General features: G+C 34.5%; 4 protein-coding genes across 7 annotated transcripts in view; 1 reads left to right on the forward strand and 3 right to left on the reverse strand.

The window, feature by feature from the left end:
- Positions 1-1,199, reverse strand: part of LOC107610315 (pentatricopeptide repeat-containing protein At3g16010) — a 2,861-nt gene extending 1,662 nt beyond the window's left edge. Inside the window, 4 exon segments of the mRNA XM_021108442.1 lie at positions 1-11; positions 14-397; positions 569-669; positions 948-1,199. The exon segment at positions 1-11 is cut by the window's left edge and continues 1,662 nt beyond it. Of these exon segments, the coding sequence (XP_020964101.1) occupies positions 1-11; positions 14-397; positions 569-644 (471 nt within the window). The 5' untranslated portion in view covers positions 645-669; positions 948-1,199.
- LOC107612556 lies at positions 2,487-5,247 on the reverse strand. 4 transcript variants are annotated; one of them, XM_021108445.1, is made up of 4 exons: positions 4,958-5,247; positions 4,798-4,852; positions 2,975-4,108; positions 2,487-2,891 (listed from the first exon to the last, which is right to left on the reverse strand). In XM_021108445.1, the coding sequence occupies exons 3-4, from the start codon at positions 4,024-4,026 to the stop codon at positions 2,756-2,758; spliced, it is 1,188 nt and encodes a 395-aa protein (XP_020964104.1). In that variant the 5' UTR covers positions 4,027-4,108; positions 4,798-4,852; positions 4,958-5,247; the 3' UTR covers positions 2,487-2,755. The 4 variants fall into 4 exon arrangements, with proteins under 4 accessions (XP_020964104.1, XP_020964102.1, XP_020964105.1 ...); XM_021108443.1 differs by having other exon boundaries at positions 4,954-5,247; XM_021108446.1 differs by lacking the exon at positions 4,798-4,852.
- On the forward strand, positions 7,229-9,342 carry LOC107612555 (trihelix transcription factor ASIL1). The gene has a single exon (XM_016314236.2). It carries the CDS (start codon positions 7,720-7,722, stop codon positions 9,007-9,009), a length of 1,290 nt encoding a protein of 429 aa, XP_016169722.1. The 5' UTR covers positions 7,229-7,719; the 3' UTR covers positions 9,010-9,342.
- On the reverse strand, positions 9,794-15,322 carry LOC107612554 (heat shock 70 kDa protein 14). The gene is made up of 10 exons (XM_016314235.2): positions 14,903-15,322; positions 13,205-14,405; positions 12,800-13,027; positions 12,621-12,716; positions 12,277-12,498; positions 11,238-11,432; positions 11,015-11,161; positions 10,742-10,891; positions 10,532-10,662; positions 9,794-10,398 (listed from the first exon to the last, which is right to left on the reverse strand). Exons 2-10 carry the CDS (start codon positions 14,372-14,374, stop codon positions 10,173-10,175), a joined length of 2,565 nt encoding a protein of 854 aa, XP_016169721.1. The 5' UTR covers positions 14,375-14,405; positions 14,903-15,322; the 3' UTR covers positions 9,794-10,172.

Here is a 16,484-nt window from a genome sequence, read left to right on the forward strand (position 1 = left end):
ATTGGACATGAACTTTTAATCATGTCTTGTATTGTCTTCCACAGTTCACCAGTGAATCCGTGTTCATCCAAGCAGCGTATCAAAGCCATGTAAGTGGTTGAATCATGTTCAAAGTTCCTTCTCTTCCCAGCCCACTTAAAGAACTGAATCTTAACATTTACCTCAACATCTACCTTCAGAACCTCACGAACCAGGCGAGCATTGACCTTCATTTTCAGCACTTCCAATGCCTTTTCTGCGTCAGGTCCCCATTTAAATATTTTCAAAATCCTAATGAATCTCTCATCCAATATGCGAGCATTATGGCCATTCCTCGAATCACATCCTCCTTCCATGGGAAAGCTAAGCTTTTCTTCTCGGGAATTAGGCAAACGAAACATCTGGACAATCTCATTTTCTGCCAGTTTTAATCCATACATAACACAATCAGACATGAAATTGCATCCATTCATATCAGTAACAAACAAAAACATCAAAGTTGGCATAATTATTCTCCTTCTTAGATGCAACAATCAAGGTGATAGCAAACCAAACTTCTACAAACTTGGTACATATTAATGAAAAGCACCTGTTTGCTTTATTCTCTGAGAGAACGGAGGCCAAGTTGATATCTTCCTTGTTGTGGCAAGAGATCCAGAAAGCATTGCTGCTACCGAAGATAATATGAACCTAATGAGGGACATCACAATAAGGGATCGTACATAAGTACATAATAAAAGTTGGTGAGCCTGGTTCATTAGGAGTTTCTCTCTTTAGCTACAATTAAATGGAACAGTGTTCTTAGTTCTTAATCAGTAACATAGGCTTTCTTAGCTGGACGGTGTGGAAGACTAGAAACCAGTTCATATTTCAAAATATAGAAATTAATCCAGCACCAGCAATGATCAGAGCAAAAAAGTTGGAAGCAGAATTCAACAGGGCAACTAATAATCCAACAGGCAAGTTACCTGGAAAGCGCCGCCTAAAGACTGAGTAAAGGTTAATGTTGACGCAACGTATGATGGAAGAACAGGAATTGCAGCATCGGCATCACTTATTAGGGATTACAGGGGAAACTTGATTACTGGAACAGCTGCGAAAATCTTGGCAAATTCAAGCATCACTGCTGAGGCATTTGCATTCAGAGTTAAGAATCTGCAAATTGAAATGGCGATGGTAGAGACAGACAATCAAATCGGACACGAACTCCTCCAGGCTTGGCTACTTTAGTTTTTTGAATTCTCTTCAAATGGGGGGCATAGGGTAGTCACAGAGTAGAGCTTTATTGGGCCAGAAACTGCGCCGTCTGTGCGGCTTCGGGGTAGGTTCTGGGCTGGGCATAGCCCACGACCAAAAAAATCTTCTGTATTTTGGGTTCAAAAAAGTTTTTGCTGTCTTTTATTTTTACCAACTTTGTGAGAAATAGTTGCTATGAACCTAATGAACGTTATTAGGGATTAATTAGTCTAATTACTAATTAGTTAGTCGGTTAGTAGTTATGGAAGTATGAATATTTTTTTTGGTGACATGGAAGTATGAATATAATTATATAAATAAGGGACTATATTAGCTGCAAAAAAGAAAAGTGATACTCTTCAAATATTTGACAATAATTTTCCGAGACTCTACCGCACCTTGTTTTCAATGATACCATATTTCTTGGGAGAATGCCATGGGACAAAATACTTTTGTCCTTTTAATAAAAAGTATGGAGTTTGCTGACGTTAGTTCAAATATATGATAAAAAAAAATGTTAATCATTTAATATTTTTTGTTTTATTTTTAGAAAGAATTATAATAAATTGATAATGACAAAAATAGACAATATTTTTTTATTTTTTGTTTTATTTTTTAAATGAAGTATAACAAATTGATAATGATAAAAATAGGCATTGACATCAATTTTTGGCACATATTGTTGTGAGATAAACGGCTTATGTAATTTAATCTCAGTGTAAGCGTTTGTTTGGGCGCCATTATTTTGATAAAAAAATATATTTTTTCAATAAAAAAAAGATTTTTTTTTATTTTTTAACGTATTTGTCAAATTTCTAGTAGTAAAAGTAAAAGCATTAGAAAAATAAAAAAAAAAACATCCTTTTTGAGAAATTGTAATTTATATCTTTTTTTAAAAGATCTTTTTTTCTTAAAAAAAAGATATTTTATATGTAATAAATAAACAAAAAAATATTTTTATATCGTTATACCCAAACATAATTGATAGATAAAAAGATCTTTTTGCATAAAATACCCAAACATAAAATTACTTTTACTTTTCCATAAGATCTTTTAAAAAAAGATAACTCGAAAAAAGATATTTTTTTAGAAGCTCACCCAAACAAGCTCTAAGCCTTCTTCTCTTCACATAATTAGGCCTCAAATAATAAATAGGTTCCATTTCAAAATTTCCATAGCTAAAAAGTAGTTAACTGATATAATGTTTATCCATTTGAAATTTAACCATATTCATTCTAGAATAAGAATAGTTCAATGAAATATTCAAAATCTCAATGGCCAACATGCTGGGTGCATTGATCAAATCAAAGAGTTCATTCATTGGGTTCACAGTAATGACAAAACATAAAATGAAAAACTGATGAGTGAGGGCCAGTGGCCTCTTTCTGTCTCATCTAGTGAACATTATAATGCATTTATCTTTCTAGAAGTTACCAAGATTCAGAAGGAATAGAACTCTACCAAAACTATCATAAAACCATGAAAATTGGATCATGACAACCAACAAATGACATAATTTGCATAGCAATCATAAATTCAATTATTTGGACAAAAGCAGACCCTTGAAGAAGAGATCATGGTAACTTGAGCCAGGAGAGCTGTCTGTTGAGTTAGAGCAAGTTTTCTCCACTTCTTCCTCGGATCCACAGTTAAAGCTGCAAAAAGCTTTGTCACCTCTGCAAGTTATCAAAATGAGTTATAATTAGTTCTTCACTGCAAGTTATAACAAAATGGGGGATTGTGAGATGTTGGGACAAACCTGAATATGTTAAAGTCTTTCCCCTCTTCCAATTTCTTGTGACATGAGTAACAGAAGCTAGAAGCATTGTCAGAATGGTAAGGGGGTAAGCCTTCTGAAAAAGTAGAAACCTGGGAAGATCCAAAAGCAGGTTCTTCCTTTTTGCCTAACTCAGTAAAGTCATCTTTGTGACATTCCAGGATGCAGTCACCAAAAATATGAGTTCTCTTAGGATTTGGACCATGAGAAATTATGCAAGTATAATCCTCAGAAAGCTCAATATCTCTTGCAGAAAGTGAGCCTATGTATCCTTTACTAAAATCAATGGATACAGGAAGTGAAGATGATTGAATCTTCAAAGAATTATCTACCTCCAAACTTCTACCTGCCACTGAAGCCAAATTCAGTGCAGAAGATGCATTTTCTACACATAAATCAATTACTCCCAGATTGGACTTGTGATTTGCATAGATTAATGATGAAGAAGGCCTCAAGGAACCAGGCAAAGAAGTCATATTACTTTTGAAAGGTTTACCTTCATGACCTAACTCTTCTTTGCTAGAAACATCATCAAAGCTTTCAACTTCAAATTTGGAAATTTTTGTTTCTGAAGGAAGTGAAATCACATAGTTTTTAGGCAAGGAATTTGATTTTCTGTGAGGGGACAGATATTCTTGGCTTTTCTTTGAGACTTTAAGAATGCCACTATTCATCAGTGGCCGGAAAAGCACATTTTTCAGCTGACAATTACCAAGGATTTCATCATCCTTAAGGTTGGCTTCATTAACAAGTGAACTAACAATGCTGAGGCCTACTTTACCGCAGTTCAACTGCTTCTTGTGTCCAGATCCAAATGATGCTTTAGAAGACTTAACACCAAAGGGGTTGCTAAAATTTGAGAATAACTTGCAATCCAGAGGAGATGTGGGGCTCCAAGCAGATTCAGAATCCGGTATACCTTTTGCAGCAGGCCCCACCCTACAACCAGAATTGTGGAACAAGGAGTAGCTTATTTGCCTCAGGCTTGATGTATTTTCACCAGGTAAAGAGGAACCGGAAGAAGAATCAGCCATGAAATCGAAAATGTCCTTTTCACTTCTTCAGAATTATCTAGTGCCCCATTCCCCTTAAGAGGATGAAGCAATCATTTCATTGCTGCACCAAATCCAAACATCCATAGGAAACAGTCTTGTATAAATTCCCATTCAATATAAAACATGGTAAAAATGGAAACAAATCTAAACAAGGCATGAAAAGTTGCCTGCTCCACTGCTAATTTAACCATGTAGATGGTTTAAGAGGTGTTACTTGAAAAATTTTGGCATCAATTACCAATAGCCAATAGGAACAATTACAACAATGGCTAAAATGCATCTTTGCCAAAAGTATTGGGAATTTGGGACATTCATTCTGCAGCTCACAATAAAAATATGAGAACACTTGCTGCAATAAGAGAAATTAAAAAAAGAACAAAAACAAAAACAAAATCTGAATTTTAATCAAATTGACCAATTTAGGATGGTGAATCTAATGAGAATTTATGCAACCGAACAATTATTTTCCAGTACACAGTCGGTAATAAAATGCTGTAAAATCAACTTGGAAAAATATGGATTTATGAACGTTTAACAATGATCAAGCAAAACTTGGAGACTAAAACAAAGAAAATGAAATCAAACAAATCCCTTAAATTTCTACAGTCCACTGAACTGGAATTCACCATTTTTTTTTAACAAATTGTTCATGAAAGCTCAAAGATTAGCAGCAAAATCAGTCTATAAACATGGATACACAATCTGATTGGGCAATCTCACAAAAGCATCAAATGGGTGTCCGATTACTACCAAAAAAACAAATCTTTTAAGCCTAAAAATGAACTCCCAAACCATCTACAAACATCTGAAGAAGCCCGAAAAGGAAGAATGCATCAGATTGGTCAGAAATCGAAACACGGAGAAAGAGAGAGGAAAAAAATGGAAAAAAAAAAATAGTGAACTCACCTACTTTGGTTTCTTCAATCAGAGAGCAGAGAAGATGAGAAACCCAAATGTGGATACTTTGCTTGCAGATAGGAACATCAGTGATAACTGATAACTGATCAGCAAAGACCAAAACTTGCTCAGTGATTCACTCTCTTTACATTATTTCAGCTTTCGTTTAATCATCAAAATTGATTTTTTTGTTTGGAGGTTGCATGCATCATAGTCAGAGAACAGTGAACCACTGAGTCTTCCTATGTACTACTCTCTCTCTCTCTCTCTCTCTCTCTCTCTCTCTCATGAATCATGATTGAGAGCTTTCAAATACGTTCAATGATCAATACAGTGTACCCGTATTTCTACCGTATAATACATAATGTCATTTACAATAGTTATTGGCTTATTGCATAAAAATGGTTGAGTAGTAAATAAGTTGCATAAATTTTATTTATTTCATAAAATAAAAAATGAGCTTGCAAGTATGGGGACCCAAATTATATTTTGTTGAGTTTAGACTTCTGATTTTTTGTCCTATATAATTTGAGCTAATAGGATAAATTTGATTTGATTAAAAGTTATATTTTATACTAATATACACATTTTACCATAATATTATCAATGAAATGTTATATAATATTTGTTACACTATATACATTAATCATACATTAAAGTAACCTAATTTAACTTGTTTCTTTTAAAGTTAATTTAGAATTGAATTTAAAATTTGATGTTAATTTAGTAAAATATTAAGATTTGATCAAATTTTAATCTTGTCCAATTTATATATACATCCTTAATATTTATTAAACATTTTAAAATTTACCAAAAAATGCATAATAAATATTAATATTATACATAAGTAAGTTTATAAGCACTTTTATAGTTATTGTTTGATTTGAAGTTTCTTAATGTATAGATATATGAATAAGTACGATTGAAGTCATAATTTTGTTGTTAGTAGTTAGTTCATGCATATAAGATTTACATTTAAGATGAATTTAATTTTTTCTAAAGTAATTCCTAAATTTATTTTTTCTTGTTAAGATACCATGTACAAAATAAACAGATTATGTTCATCTTTTTATACTCCTTAAACAGTTTTTGAAGCCTAGATATTGTGATTTGGTGATTTTTGAAATGCAATTAATTAAAAATAATTGCTATGGTGTCTAAATTTTAATGTCTAATTTACCAAAAATATTTAAAAGTTAATATTTAATTTAAAAATATAAAACAAGTAATTTTTAAATTTTTTATATTTAGTTTAAAAAATTGGTTTGATAAATTTGATACCAAAACAAGAGCACAAGAAAATTGGCCTTAGTTAAATAAATTGGTTGGTTGGTTCTTGGTGGTTCAACTTTTTGTGGGATACTCGGCAGAAAAGGACAAAAGAAGAAAGCTGAGTGGGGTTCTAAAAAATATGAGCAGTGTCCACAACTTCTACTATTAACCATAAAGTTACAAACATTATTTGTGGGTCCAATTAGATATGGGTCACGAACTTCACATTTCAAAGCAGGTAAAAAAACACCCCCTAAAAACTCTACATAAGTACATATCTAATTTTTTATTAATAGAAGCCAAACAAAGCATGTAACCAACAATAACAAAACAACAGCTTATCAAATTTTATGGAGAAATAGAAAGGTACACTATTCATCAATCATCATAAAATGTTAGTAACAATATTTTCTTTTTGGGTGAGATAAGGAAATTTTGTATGAAACGTCAATTTATAATGCAAAGGCATGGGTAACATCACCTACCTTCATGATTTAGCTGGTCCCAATTTTAGTACTGTATATCGTGTTATATTTAACTTCATTCAATTATTCCACCTTTGGCCTTGGATCTTTTTAGGACGTTTCATGTGTAAAATATGGTAATTTATATAAGATGAACCCAAGACAAAAAGTAAAATGTAAATGTTAGAAAATGAAATTTATAATTTTTTGTTTTCAGTTTTAGTTTAGATTCCACTTCACGGGCCACGGGCGATAATACCAAAAACTCATCGCTTTCATGGATCATAATAGAAGGATAAAAAGGCCCAAAACTTGTGTTTGGCCCAATAAAGTATTAAAAATTTGGAAATGCAGACATGATAAGGTGTCTGACAAAAAAAACATGATAATGTGCCGTGCAAAAAAAAAAAGGTTAATGTACGCACCAGGCTGACGTTAGCAACTAGCATGATATATCTGCGAACCTTCTTATTCTGCTTCGCAAATAGTGTTTCCATTTCCGATCAATTCGATTCCATCACATTTTTTTTAATTTTTTTTATGAATTTCATTTATGCAAAATTCGTTTTCTTAGGTGAATTAACACAGTATTATTATTCTTAGAAATTATTTCGCTACCTGATTCTGCCTTCTTGTTTGTGTTTATCGGATGAGCGTGGAATTGGAGCTCAACCACGTATTCCATTATTTATGTAAAGTAAGTTTCACGATTTCGTTCTTTTTAAGAACATTATTTTGATCTGGAATTGTTGAAAGATTGCAGCTTTCCTCTTTGTTTGATGTGATTCGCAACAAAGATGTTGTGAATTGAATCAATCAGGGGCAAGGTTGCATCTAGTTTAAGAGTTCTGTAGAAATTGGGATATAGTATACCGTTTTTACAAAGTGGAATTGGTAGACTTGGCTTTTCTGAAGCCAGATAAGATAGGTTACTCTGTGAAAGAACAAACTTTGTTGTAAAAGCTTTAGGAACCCCTTTCTTAGGGAAATAATAGTTCTGTAGATTTGGTTTCAAGTTACAACTGTGATCTGTTTCTGTATGGATGACATTGAGGATGATGCAAGGTATCCCCCAAACCATTATAGCGATAATCATAGCCAAGTTTATGATTATCAGGAACTTGACATGAGGGGTTCTTCATATTCTCAGCCAGTTCCAAATGAATATCCACAAGATAATAATGATGTGGATGAAGAAGATGAGGAGCAGTTAGGAGAGGATGAAGATGATGGTATAGATCAAAGAAATGGTTTTAGGATTTCCCAAAAGGATGCTGATGACAATGATGACGGGGAAGGTGACACGGACGGAGATGGAGATGGCAATAATCATGATGATAACCAGAAAATTCGTAACAATTTTCGGCTTTCCCAGAAGGATAACAATGATGATGAGGAAGGTGACACAGATGGTGATGGCAATGAGAATGATGATGATAATAATGAAGGTAATGATGATAACGATAACAGTCATGGCAATAAGATTGAAGATGGTTTGGAGTGGCACCCAAAAAAGCAAAAGCTGAAGAGTTTGGTATCTACCTATGAACTTGCACCTCGGGTGCCAGCCCCATCAACTGTGGCTACCTCATCTCCTAAACCATCTTCAGGTGGTAGGAATTCACTTACCGACTGGACTGAGCATGAGACATTTGTTCTTCTTGATGCTTGGGGTGACCGGTTTCTTCAACGCGAAAGGAAGAGTCTTCGCTCTGATGAATGGCATGAAGTTGCAGCCGAAGTATCAAAGGTTTCAAAAATTGATAGGACAGATACTCAGTGTAGAAATCGTATTGATACATTGAAGAAAAAATACAAAAAGGAGATCATGAAGTTTCCTGCAATGGGTGTTGGAAGTAGCAAATGGCTTTATTTCGAAAGGATGAATAAGCTAATGTCTCCTCCACCACAGCAAACAAGTCTCTCCTGTGAAATGCAATCACAAAAGCATGCCGTTATTAACTCAAGAGTTAATTTGAACCATCCAAATGGAGTAGATAAGACGAGGAATAGTCCTGAGACTACAGAATCTACTAGCGAAGACGGTTCAATTGGGGCTCGTGGAAAGAAAAGGAAGAAAAGAAGATGCAATGATGGAGCTTGTTCATTCAGATTGCTAGCTGATTCCATTCATAAGTTCAGTAAGATATACGAGAAGATTGAAAATAGTAAAAGGCAGCAGATGGTGGAGCTGGAAAGGATGAGGATGGATTTGCATAAGGAATTGGAGACACAGAAAAGGCAGATTTTGGAGAGAATGCAGAGTAAGATTTGGAAACTAGAGCAGGGAGATGACGAGAATGATGATTCTGCTGAAAATGGTATGTGATGTCATGTGACATAGAAGGTAGACACTAGATTCACTAGTTGTTCAATTGGAAATTTGGGATTAGAGGCAGTTTATTCCTTGTTCAAATTTTCCCTGCGAGGCAATACTCTTGGCTCTTGCCTAGCAATGATGTATTATTATAGTTACCAGTTACTAGAATAAGAGCTGGACAGTCCAGCCATGTTTTTCCTATCTTCAATTCATCACCAATGTTTGGAATAATGCTCTCTGTCCCCTATATTTAGAAGCAAGATCATGTAGTTCAATCCATAGATCATTTCATGTGGTCTTGCATGTTTTCACTATATGAATTGAAAAATGATTCTTTTAACATAGTTCTGTGAGACTCCTTAACATTCCCACTTCTTTCTTTGACAACAATGTCGAATACACCGAGATAGTTTGATGAAATTTGACCATGTTATTCTTGATTTTCAGTACCTTATCATTCATTCCCATTACCGTGTTATTCTAAACAGAACATGTTAGTTAATTCAAGGCAAAAAGTGGCCACAGTTTTATTCCATGTGCTTATAGAAATTGAATTTAGCTGTTATTATTGAAATATCCCTAGTAGCTTAAGTTCAGCAATATTATACCAACATATAAAGTAAGTTTTATGCCATTTTACGTGAAATTTCATGCTACATCTGTTGCTTATTTTAAGCAGCAGTATGCAGGGGTGTCAACTACTTCAGGAAATTTTGATAATTCGCAGCCAATAACCTGTCTAACACATGAAAACCAGAATACCAAGCCTATTCGGTAAGATTACACACAAATATCCAAAACATGAGTGTGGGCTCCAATTGATCAAACAAATCATCCACAATACCAGTAATGGGTGATAATTCAAGTCCAATGCCAGGGTAAATGAAATCAAGTAATTTAAAATTTAAAAAAACAAGCATTGTAATTCCATTTGTGGATGGTACACAAATAATCTGTCCCTAGAGAACGTAGACTTTAAAAATAAAATTTAAAAAAAAAATCCGGATCTCAAAAGACCATAATAGCATTAGGTAAAATCTTGCATAGCATCTAGTCATTGTGGAACTCCACCCCAACCTATTTTTCACGGCACAATTCATCCATATTCTTGTACAAAAGAAGAGAGACTATTGGAAATCCTCACGAATTTCAGCAAAAATTGACAACCAAAATTACGCAGAGCTTGTGTTCTCCGATTTATCAGTCTCCATTGGTTCTCCGGCCTCCGGCGGGGCCTGATTGTTCCCACTGTCCCCTGCATTCTGATTTGGACTGGCACTGGCATTGGCATTCTCCGGTGGTTGCTGCTGTTCGCCACCCTGAGGTGGGGGAGTTGCTGGTGCTTCTGGTGTTGCTGGCTTTGCCGGTCTGGGTTTAGTCATTATTGGCTTACAGAACCTATCAACGCAAATAAAAAATATCAGTCATCAAAATCATAAACAAGATCAATCAAGGGAACAAGTACCAGAGAAGGGGGCAAAAAAAAAAAAGAGTAGAAATCTGGTAAATTAGCAAGAATTTGGGCGAGTACCTATCAACGGCCTCAGCTTTCTTTCTTATTTCAGCTGACAGCAGCACAGGGGTTGCATATTTTGGAAGAATGTCCTGCTGCTGCTGCTTCTCCCGAAGCCAGTTCTCAGCCTCTACACATTCATTTAGGACCTAGAAACAAAGATGATGAGAAACAATGTCGGAAGTTGAAACCAAGGAAACCAAGCAGAAAAAGTTTTAAACCCATTACCTTCTGTTTCTCCTCAAGTTCGATGTGATCAAACTTGGGATCACTTGACATTGCAGCTTCTCTGTAACTATTTATACAGTAGATGAGCTGATCAATTACTGCACCCCTCTCCGTGTATTCTCTGTATCGTTCTTCAACCGGATCTCCTTGCTGCAAACAAATAAATCGACATCAAGATTTCAGAAACTGAAACTATCAAGACAATACTTAAAATATCCATCTGATTTGTGTGTGCATGAAAAACACCGACAAAGGCTGTGAGAATTTTCTTACCTTCTTAAGTTCATCGAGTTTGGCAATGTATACACCTTTGGTTTCATCTTCACCATCCTCGTATAACCAGTCTTCCACCTCCTGAAGTTTAGCAGTAAAAGCTTCCTTCTCCGAGTCGGTGACAAACTCTTGGTATTTGTCATTAAGCTGAAGTCATGGCAATATATTATCTTGAGCATCAATCACTATGACGTTAATAAAGAAAAAAAAAATAAATGCTCACCTTGTTTCTCATGTCATAAACATAAGCCTCCACAGCATTTTTCTTGTCCTTTGTTTCCTCCATCACTCGATCTTGCAAAGCCATTTCAAACTCCTTCTCTACAGCCTTCTGGACATCCACAGGTGCCAGTGCTCCATAAACCACCTCTGCCACAGGAATGGTAGTTTTCTTTACTTTCTTCTTTGGAGCCTCAACCTGCAACATTACAATCAGAGTCATCAAATTATATACTATGGATAAAAATTTTTAGTTTTAACTCTACCATATAGAAGAAATAGAAAAGGATCATCTAAAACCCGTTTGAATTTAAAACGGATCAGTACTCCTGGTCTACGAATCTATTCTAATTATCAACAAATTCCGAGAATTTTAGGGGGATGGGAATTGTCATTATTTCTACTTCGAGAGGTATAATGACAGATCGAGAGGCTCGATTAGAACGAATCGTCTGATATCCGAATTATAGAAAAAATTCTATCAATTTTTGTAAAAAAGTAGAGAGAGATAAAACAAAACACAAGTCTCTCATATCACTCCTCATACCTTAATGAATGCGTGAAATGGGTTTAACAGGAATTGTTATAAAGAAACGGATTCATGAGGGTTTAATTCAATATTGCTGAATCAATTTCCCCTGCGGGGTATGTTCGGGGTTGGTTCATTTATTTTCAATTTTAAATAATGAAAATATCAGTCTAGGCTATATTTCTGAAAAGGTTCAACATACTCTTTATATATATTTCTACCACAGAGAAATAAAAAATGCAAGTATAAATTCTTTAATTAGATTTTTTTTTAACTTCAATATTATTGGTTTTGAAGGGTACGATTAGAATAGAAGTTCAAAATTGAAGGAAACCTTATTTTCTTCCATTAAATGGATCCAAGATTAAGTTGAAGGAATGAAATTGATCTAGACATGGATTTTTAATTAATTCTTTAGCAGTCTGTGTAACAAATTTTGAGAGGACCAAAAATTGAGTTAATCTTAGATATTTAACACCAGATAATAATAGGACTTTCAGGACAGTCTATATACCTTGTTATCAGTCTCCATCTGAACAGGCTTGTCTCCTGCCTCCGGAACACCATTTTCACCTGCGGCATCAGCACCTGTGGTTGCATTGGCATCTGTTGTTGTCTTGGCATCTTGCATATTAACATCATTATCAGTCGAGCTAGGAGGTGCAGCAGCTGCTTCATCAGTTTCCATCTTGGTATCTTTGGAAACTGGAATCTCAATCTCTTCCTCCTCAATGAGCTAAACTCAACAAAACAAAACCAGGTAAGAAAACATATTATGAACATATATCTTTCATGGTACACCAGAGACATTATGTACGGCAAAAAAGAAAAGCATCCTCTAGGCCTAAATATACTTACAGTTGCAGACTCAACAGATACAATTCCATGTAGATTCAGTCGCACTCTAACTTTAATTTTAGCCTTTTCAACTTTGGTAGATTGAAATGGGCCAATCTGCACATGTCAAAAGGTCAAATGAGTGCCAAGGAAAAAGAAAATACAATAATAAATAAAGAGATCATGATAGACTAACTTACAGTATATGTGCTGATCTTAGCAGGTATTTGCAACTCACTGACATCATCATATTGTACTTCAACAGTAAAGGTCCCTGGCCTATAAAATGTCAAAGCCTTGATACTTGGTATAGGATTTCCCTTGGGGAAAACAATGGTGCTTTGCTTACTATCTGGTCCACTATCTTGTGCATCTGGACCAGAACCTTTCCACGAAAGAGAGATTGAGAAGGGAAAGCTTTCATTGACCTTCACATTATGAAATAAAGAGCAACGTTATATCCAATGTGAGCCAAAGTAAGTGAACAAAACAAAGCTTGAAAGTCATAATCTCTCAAACATTTTAAACTAAGCCATTAAACAGAAGCAGGCAATTTAAGCACATTACAAATTCTGAATTTGATAACCCAGTGAGAGAAAGTTTACCTGGAACTCTCTTACTTTAAATGTTGGACTAAGAATTGCACACTGCAATGCACATCCCCTGGCTACACATTCACTAGCATTCATTGTCCTTCTAGGATCCTTTTTGAAAAAGTCTGTTAAGATTTTGTTTATGGCTGGTACTCTAGAACCTGAACCAACTATCTCGACCATGTGTATATTCTCAACTGTAAGTCCTGCTTCTGCAAGTGCCTTCTCCAAAGGTCTCTTCACACGTTCCAAAATTGGAATACTTAGTTGCTCAAACTCCTCACGTTTGATAAAGCCCCTGACATCCTTCTCATCCATTAAGCACTCGATATTCAGAGGTGCTTCTGGATTTGCACTAAGTACCTTCTTGAGCTTCTCACATGCAGCCCTCAGCCTTAATGAAGCTCTTGCATTCTGTAAAACATCAATTTTATATTCCTCTTTAAATTTGGCAGCAAAGTGATGAAACAGAACTTCGTCAAAATCCCTACCCCCTAAAGACCTGTCATATGAATGAGCCAACACTTTCAGCTGCCCTTTTTTAAAACCAGCAATGCAGACTTGCATGCTAGCATGCCCAACATCAACAAATGCAACATTCAGTGTATCACTTTCAGGAAGATCTGTTTTGTAAATTCCATAGGCCAAAGCAGTTGCTGTTGTTTCATGAAGCAGACGAAGTGGATGCAAACCAGCAATAGTAGCAGCATCCATGACTGCCCTCCTTTGAAGATCAGTAAAATAAACTGGAATACCAATGCAACAATCAACTACAGCTGCATTTAGGTTTTTCTCGGCAATCTCTTTAAGATTTGACAACACCATTGCCATGACTTGGGTAGGTGTAAATGCTTTAGATTCACCCAAGTATCGTGCATGGATTAATGGAAACCCATCAGGCCCTTCAGTAACTGTGAAGGGCAATGACTTCAGATCTCGTTGCAGTTCAGGATCCGAAAATTGTCTGCCGATTAACCGCTTTATCTGTGAGATTGAATTCTTCGGGTTCATCATCGTAGATGCAGCCCCAGCTGTCCCAATGAACCGTTGTTTGTCACCAAAGCATACAACTGCAGGAGTTTCACGCTTGGACTCATCATTGAGCACGACATCAATCCCCCTCTGCCTTGCAACGGCAACAATGCAGCTCTCATTACCAAAATCAAAACCAACCACGCTCATCTTTGGATAATCTCCCACCCGAGAAGAATATCTGAAAAACAAAAAGTGTCAATTTCACATCGTATGGATAAATATTTCAAGCAAGTAAAGCACTAAAAATGACTAGCTACCTTAGATGGAAGCATCAATAGCAAGCAGCTCACGCATTAAAATAGTATAAGAGAAGCTATTATATACAGTAATAATTAGATAAAATATATAATCAAATACAAATTATTAGTTCATAGTTTCATACCTAGAAAATAATCACTGAATCATCAGATCACATCCCAATCTATTCCATAGAAATGCGATTTAACTTAAATTTAATCACACACTGATCATCATACAATGCTAAGTAACTAATCACACAAACACTGCTGCAAAATCTCAACATAAGAACGGCCAAAAAATAGTGTTAAGCGGGTATAATAATCATGAACAAAGAGATGCAAAAACATAAGAGCACCAGCTAACAGATCTATTGGGAAAAAGATTGAAAAGGTAGCTAAATCCAAGAATAAAAAGAGAAGAAGAACTAGGGTTTACCCGTCAAATCGATGGAGGAGGGAGAAGGGACGGCAGAGAGAAAGGAGGAAGGGTTTTTGTGTTGGGGTTTCTGGAACAATCTGAAACCTTTGTTCAGCAACAACAACGTATTAACAAGACTGGCAAATGAAACGCTTAATAAAGGGCAACTTAAGACCCCGAGTATTTTGCTTTTGGGGCTGTTGTGGAATTTTTGAACTTTACTTCTAAATTTCTGTTAGAACCTTTTAATTAAGAAATTTCAAAATTTGAACTGGTGATGACATTTTTTGGAATTTTGATTTTTTCTTTTATTTTAATTTTTAAATAAAAGAATCAAAAAGTTTATTGGATTGGTCATGGACTCATGGAGACGTCTGGAGGATCCTGCCTTCTTCTAGAAACATCTACGACCACCCACCCACTCGGATCTCTCTCGTAAGCCGTATCTTATGTGAGTCAACAAGGCTCAAGACTCATCATCAACATTTTAGATTTTTCTCACATGTTTTTTTTTTCTTTTTTGGAATATTAGTTGGGCTTTTTTTGGGCCTTCAATTTGATATGCAAGTTTGGGATAATTCTGGGCTTCTCTTTTCACAGCTTTTCCATGACTTCTATTAAAAATATAATTAGCATTCCAATCTTTAGGTCGGCTAGGTTTGTGGTTGGACGTTTAGTTCAACAATCAATATTATCAAATTCTTCAATACCCATAAAAGGCTGAAGCAGTAACATCCGAGTACTTCTAATGTAGCTTTTGTCATTTCATTAAAATTCAATAATATTTTATTTAATTTGATAATTTTTTTTTTAAGAGTAGTGTATTACTTTTGTTCTTAAGAGTTAAGACTTAAAGTTCTATTGGAAAGATTGAAAAAAATAAAAAATAAAAATGCCTAAATATTTGTTATGTGTAATTAAATAATGAACCTCATAAAATACTATTATCGTTTAATATGACTAATAAACATAAAATATTATTCAATTTTAGTAAGCCAACAACAGTATAGAAACCAAATATATTGTAAGGAGAGCAATAGAATAAATTAATTAACATCACTTGCAAGAAAAAAAAAAAGTCATGAAAAACAATGAACAAATTCTCAATTGCAAAATGTGATCTCTTCGATATTATTATTGTTTCAACATTAATTTAATGTTTGTCTTATATTTTAAGATTAAACGTATAATTTTGAGAGAGGATTAGATCTTTGTTTATTAACTCAAGTATGAAAAAGTAACTGATACCTCTTTTTATATTAATTTTTTTTAGTAGTTTTTACTTAAAGAAGTTCATTTCTATCGTGTGATGTGCGTGAAATTTATGAAGGTTAAGGTAAAAAATTAGAAATATATGAGAACTATAATCATAAAAAGTGTGTGAAAAAAAAAACAAATAAAATTTGATGTTAATAATTAATACAGGTAATTTTGGGTATTTATTATTTTATAGGATTATATTAAACTTTTTAAGTTTTTTTTTTGGTGATTATGTTAAACTTTTTAAGTTTGATAAGTATAACTTAATTTTAAAAAATTTTTACTTTTAAAAGTTATAAGTACAAAAACATTGTTTTTTTTATTTACTAAACATAAAATG

Source organism: Arachis ipaensis, chromosome B08 (genome assembly GCF_000816755.2).
Source record: "Arachis ipaensis cultivar K30076 chromosome B08, Araip1.1, whole genome shotgun sequence".
Classification (NCBI taxonomy): Eukaryota; Viridiplantae; Streptophyta; class Magnoliopsida; order Fabales; family Fabaceae; genus Arachis; species Arachis ipaensis.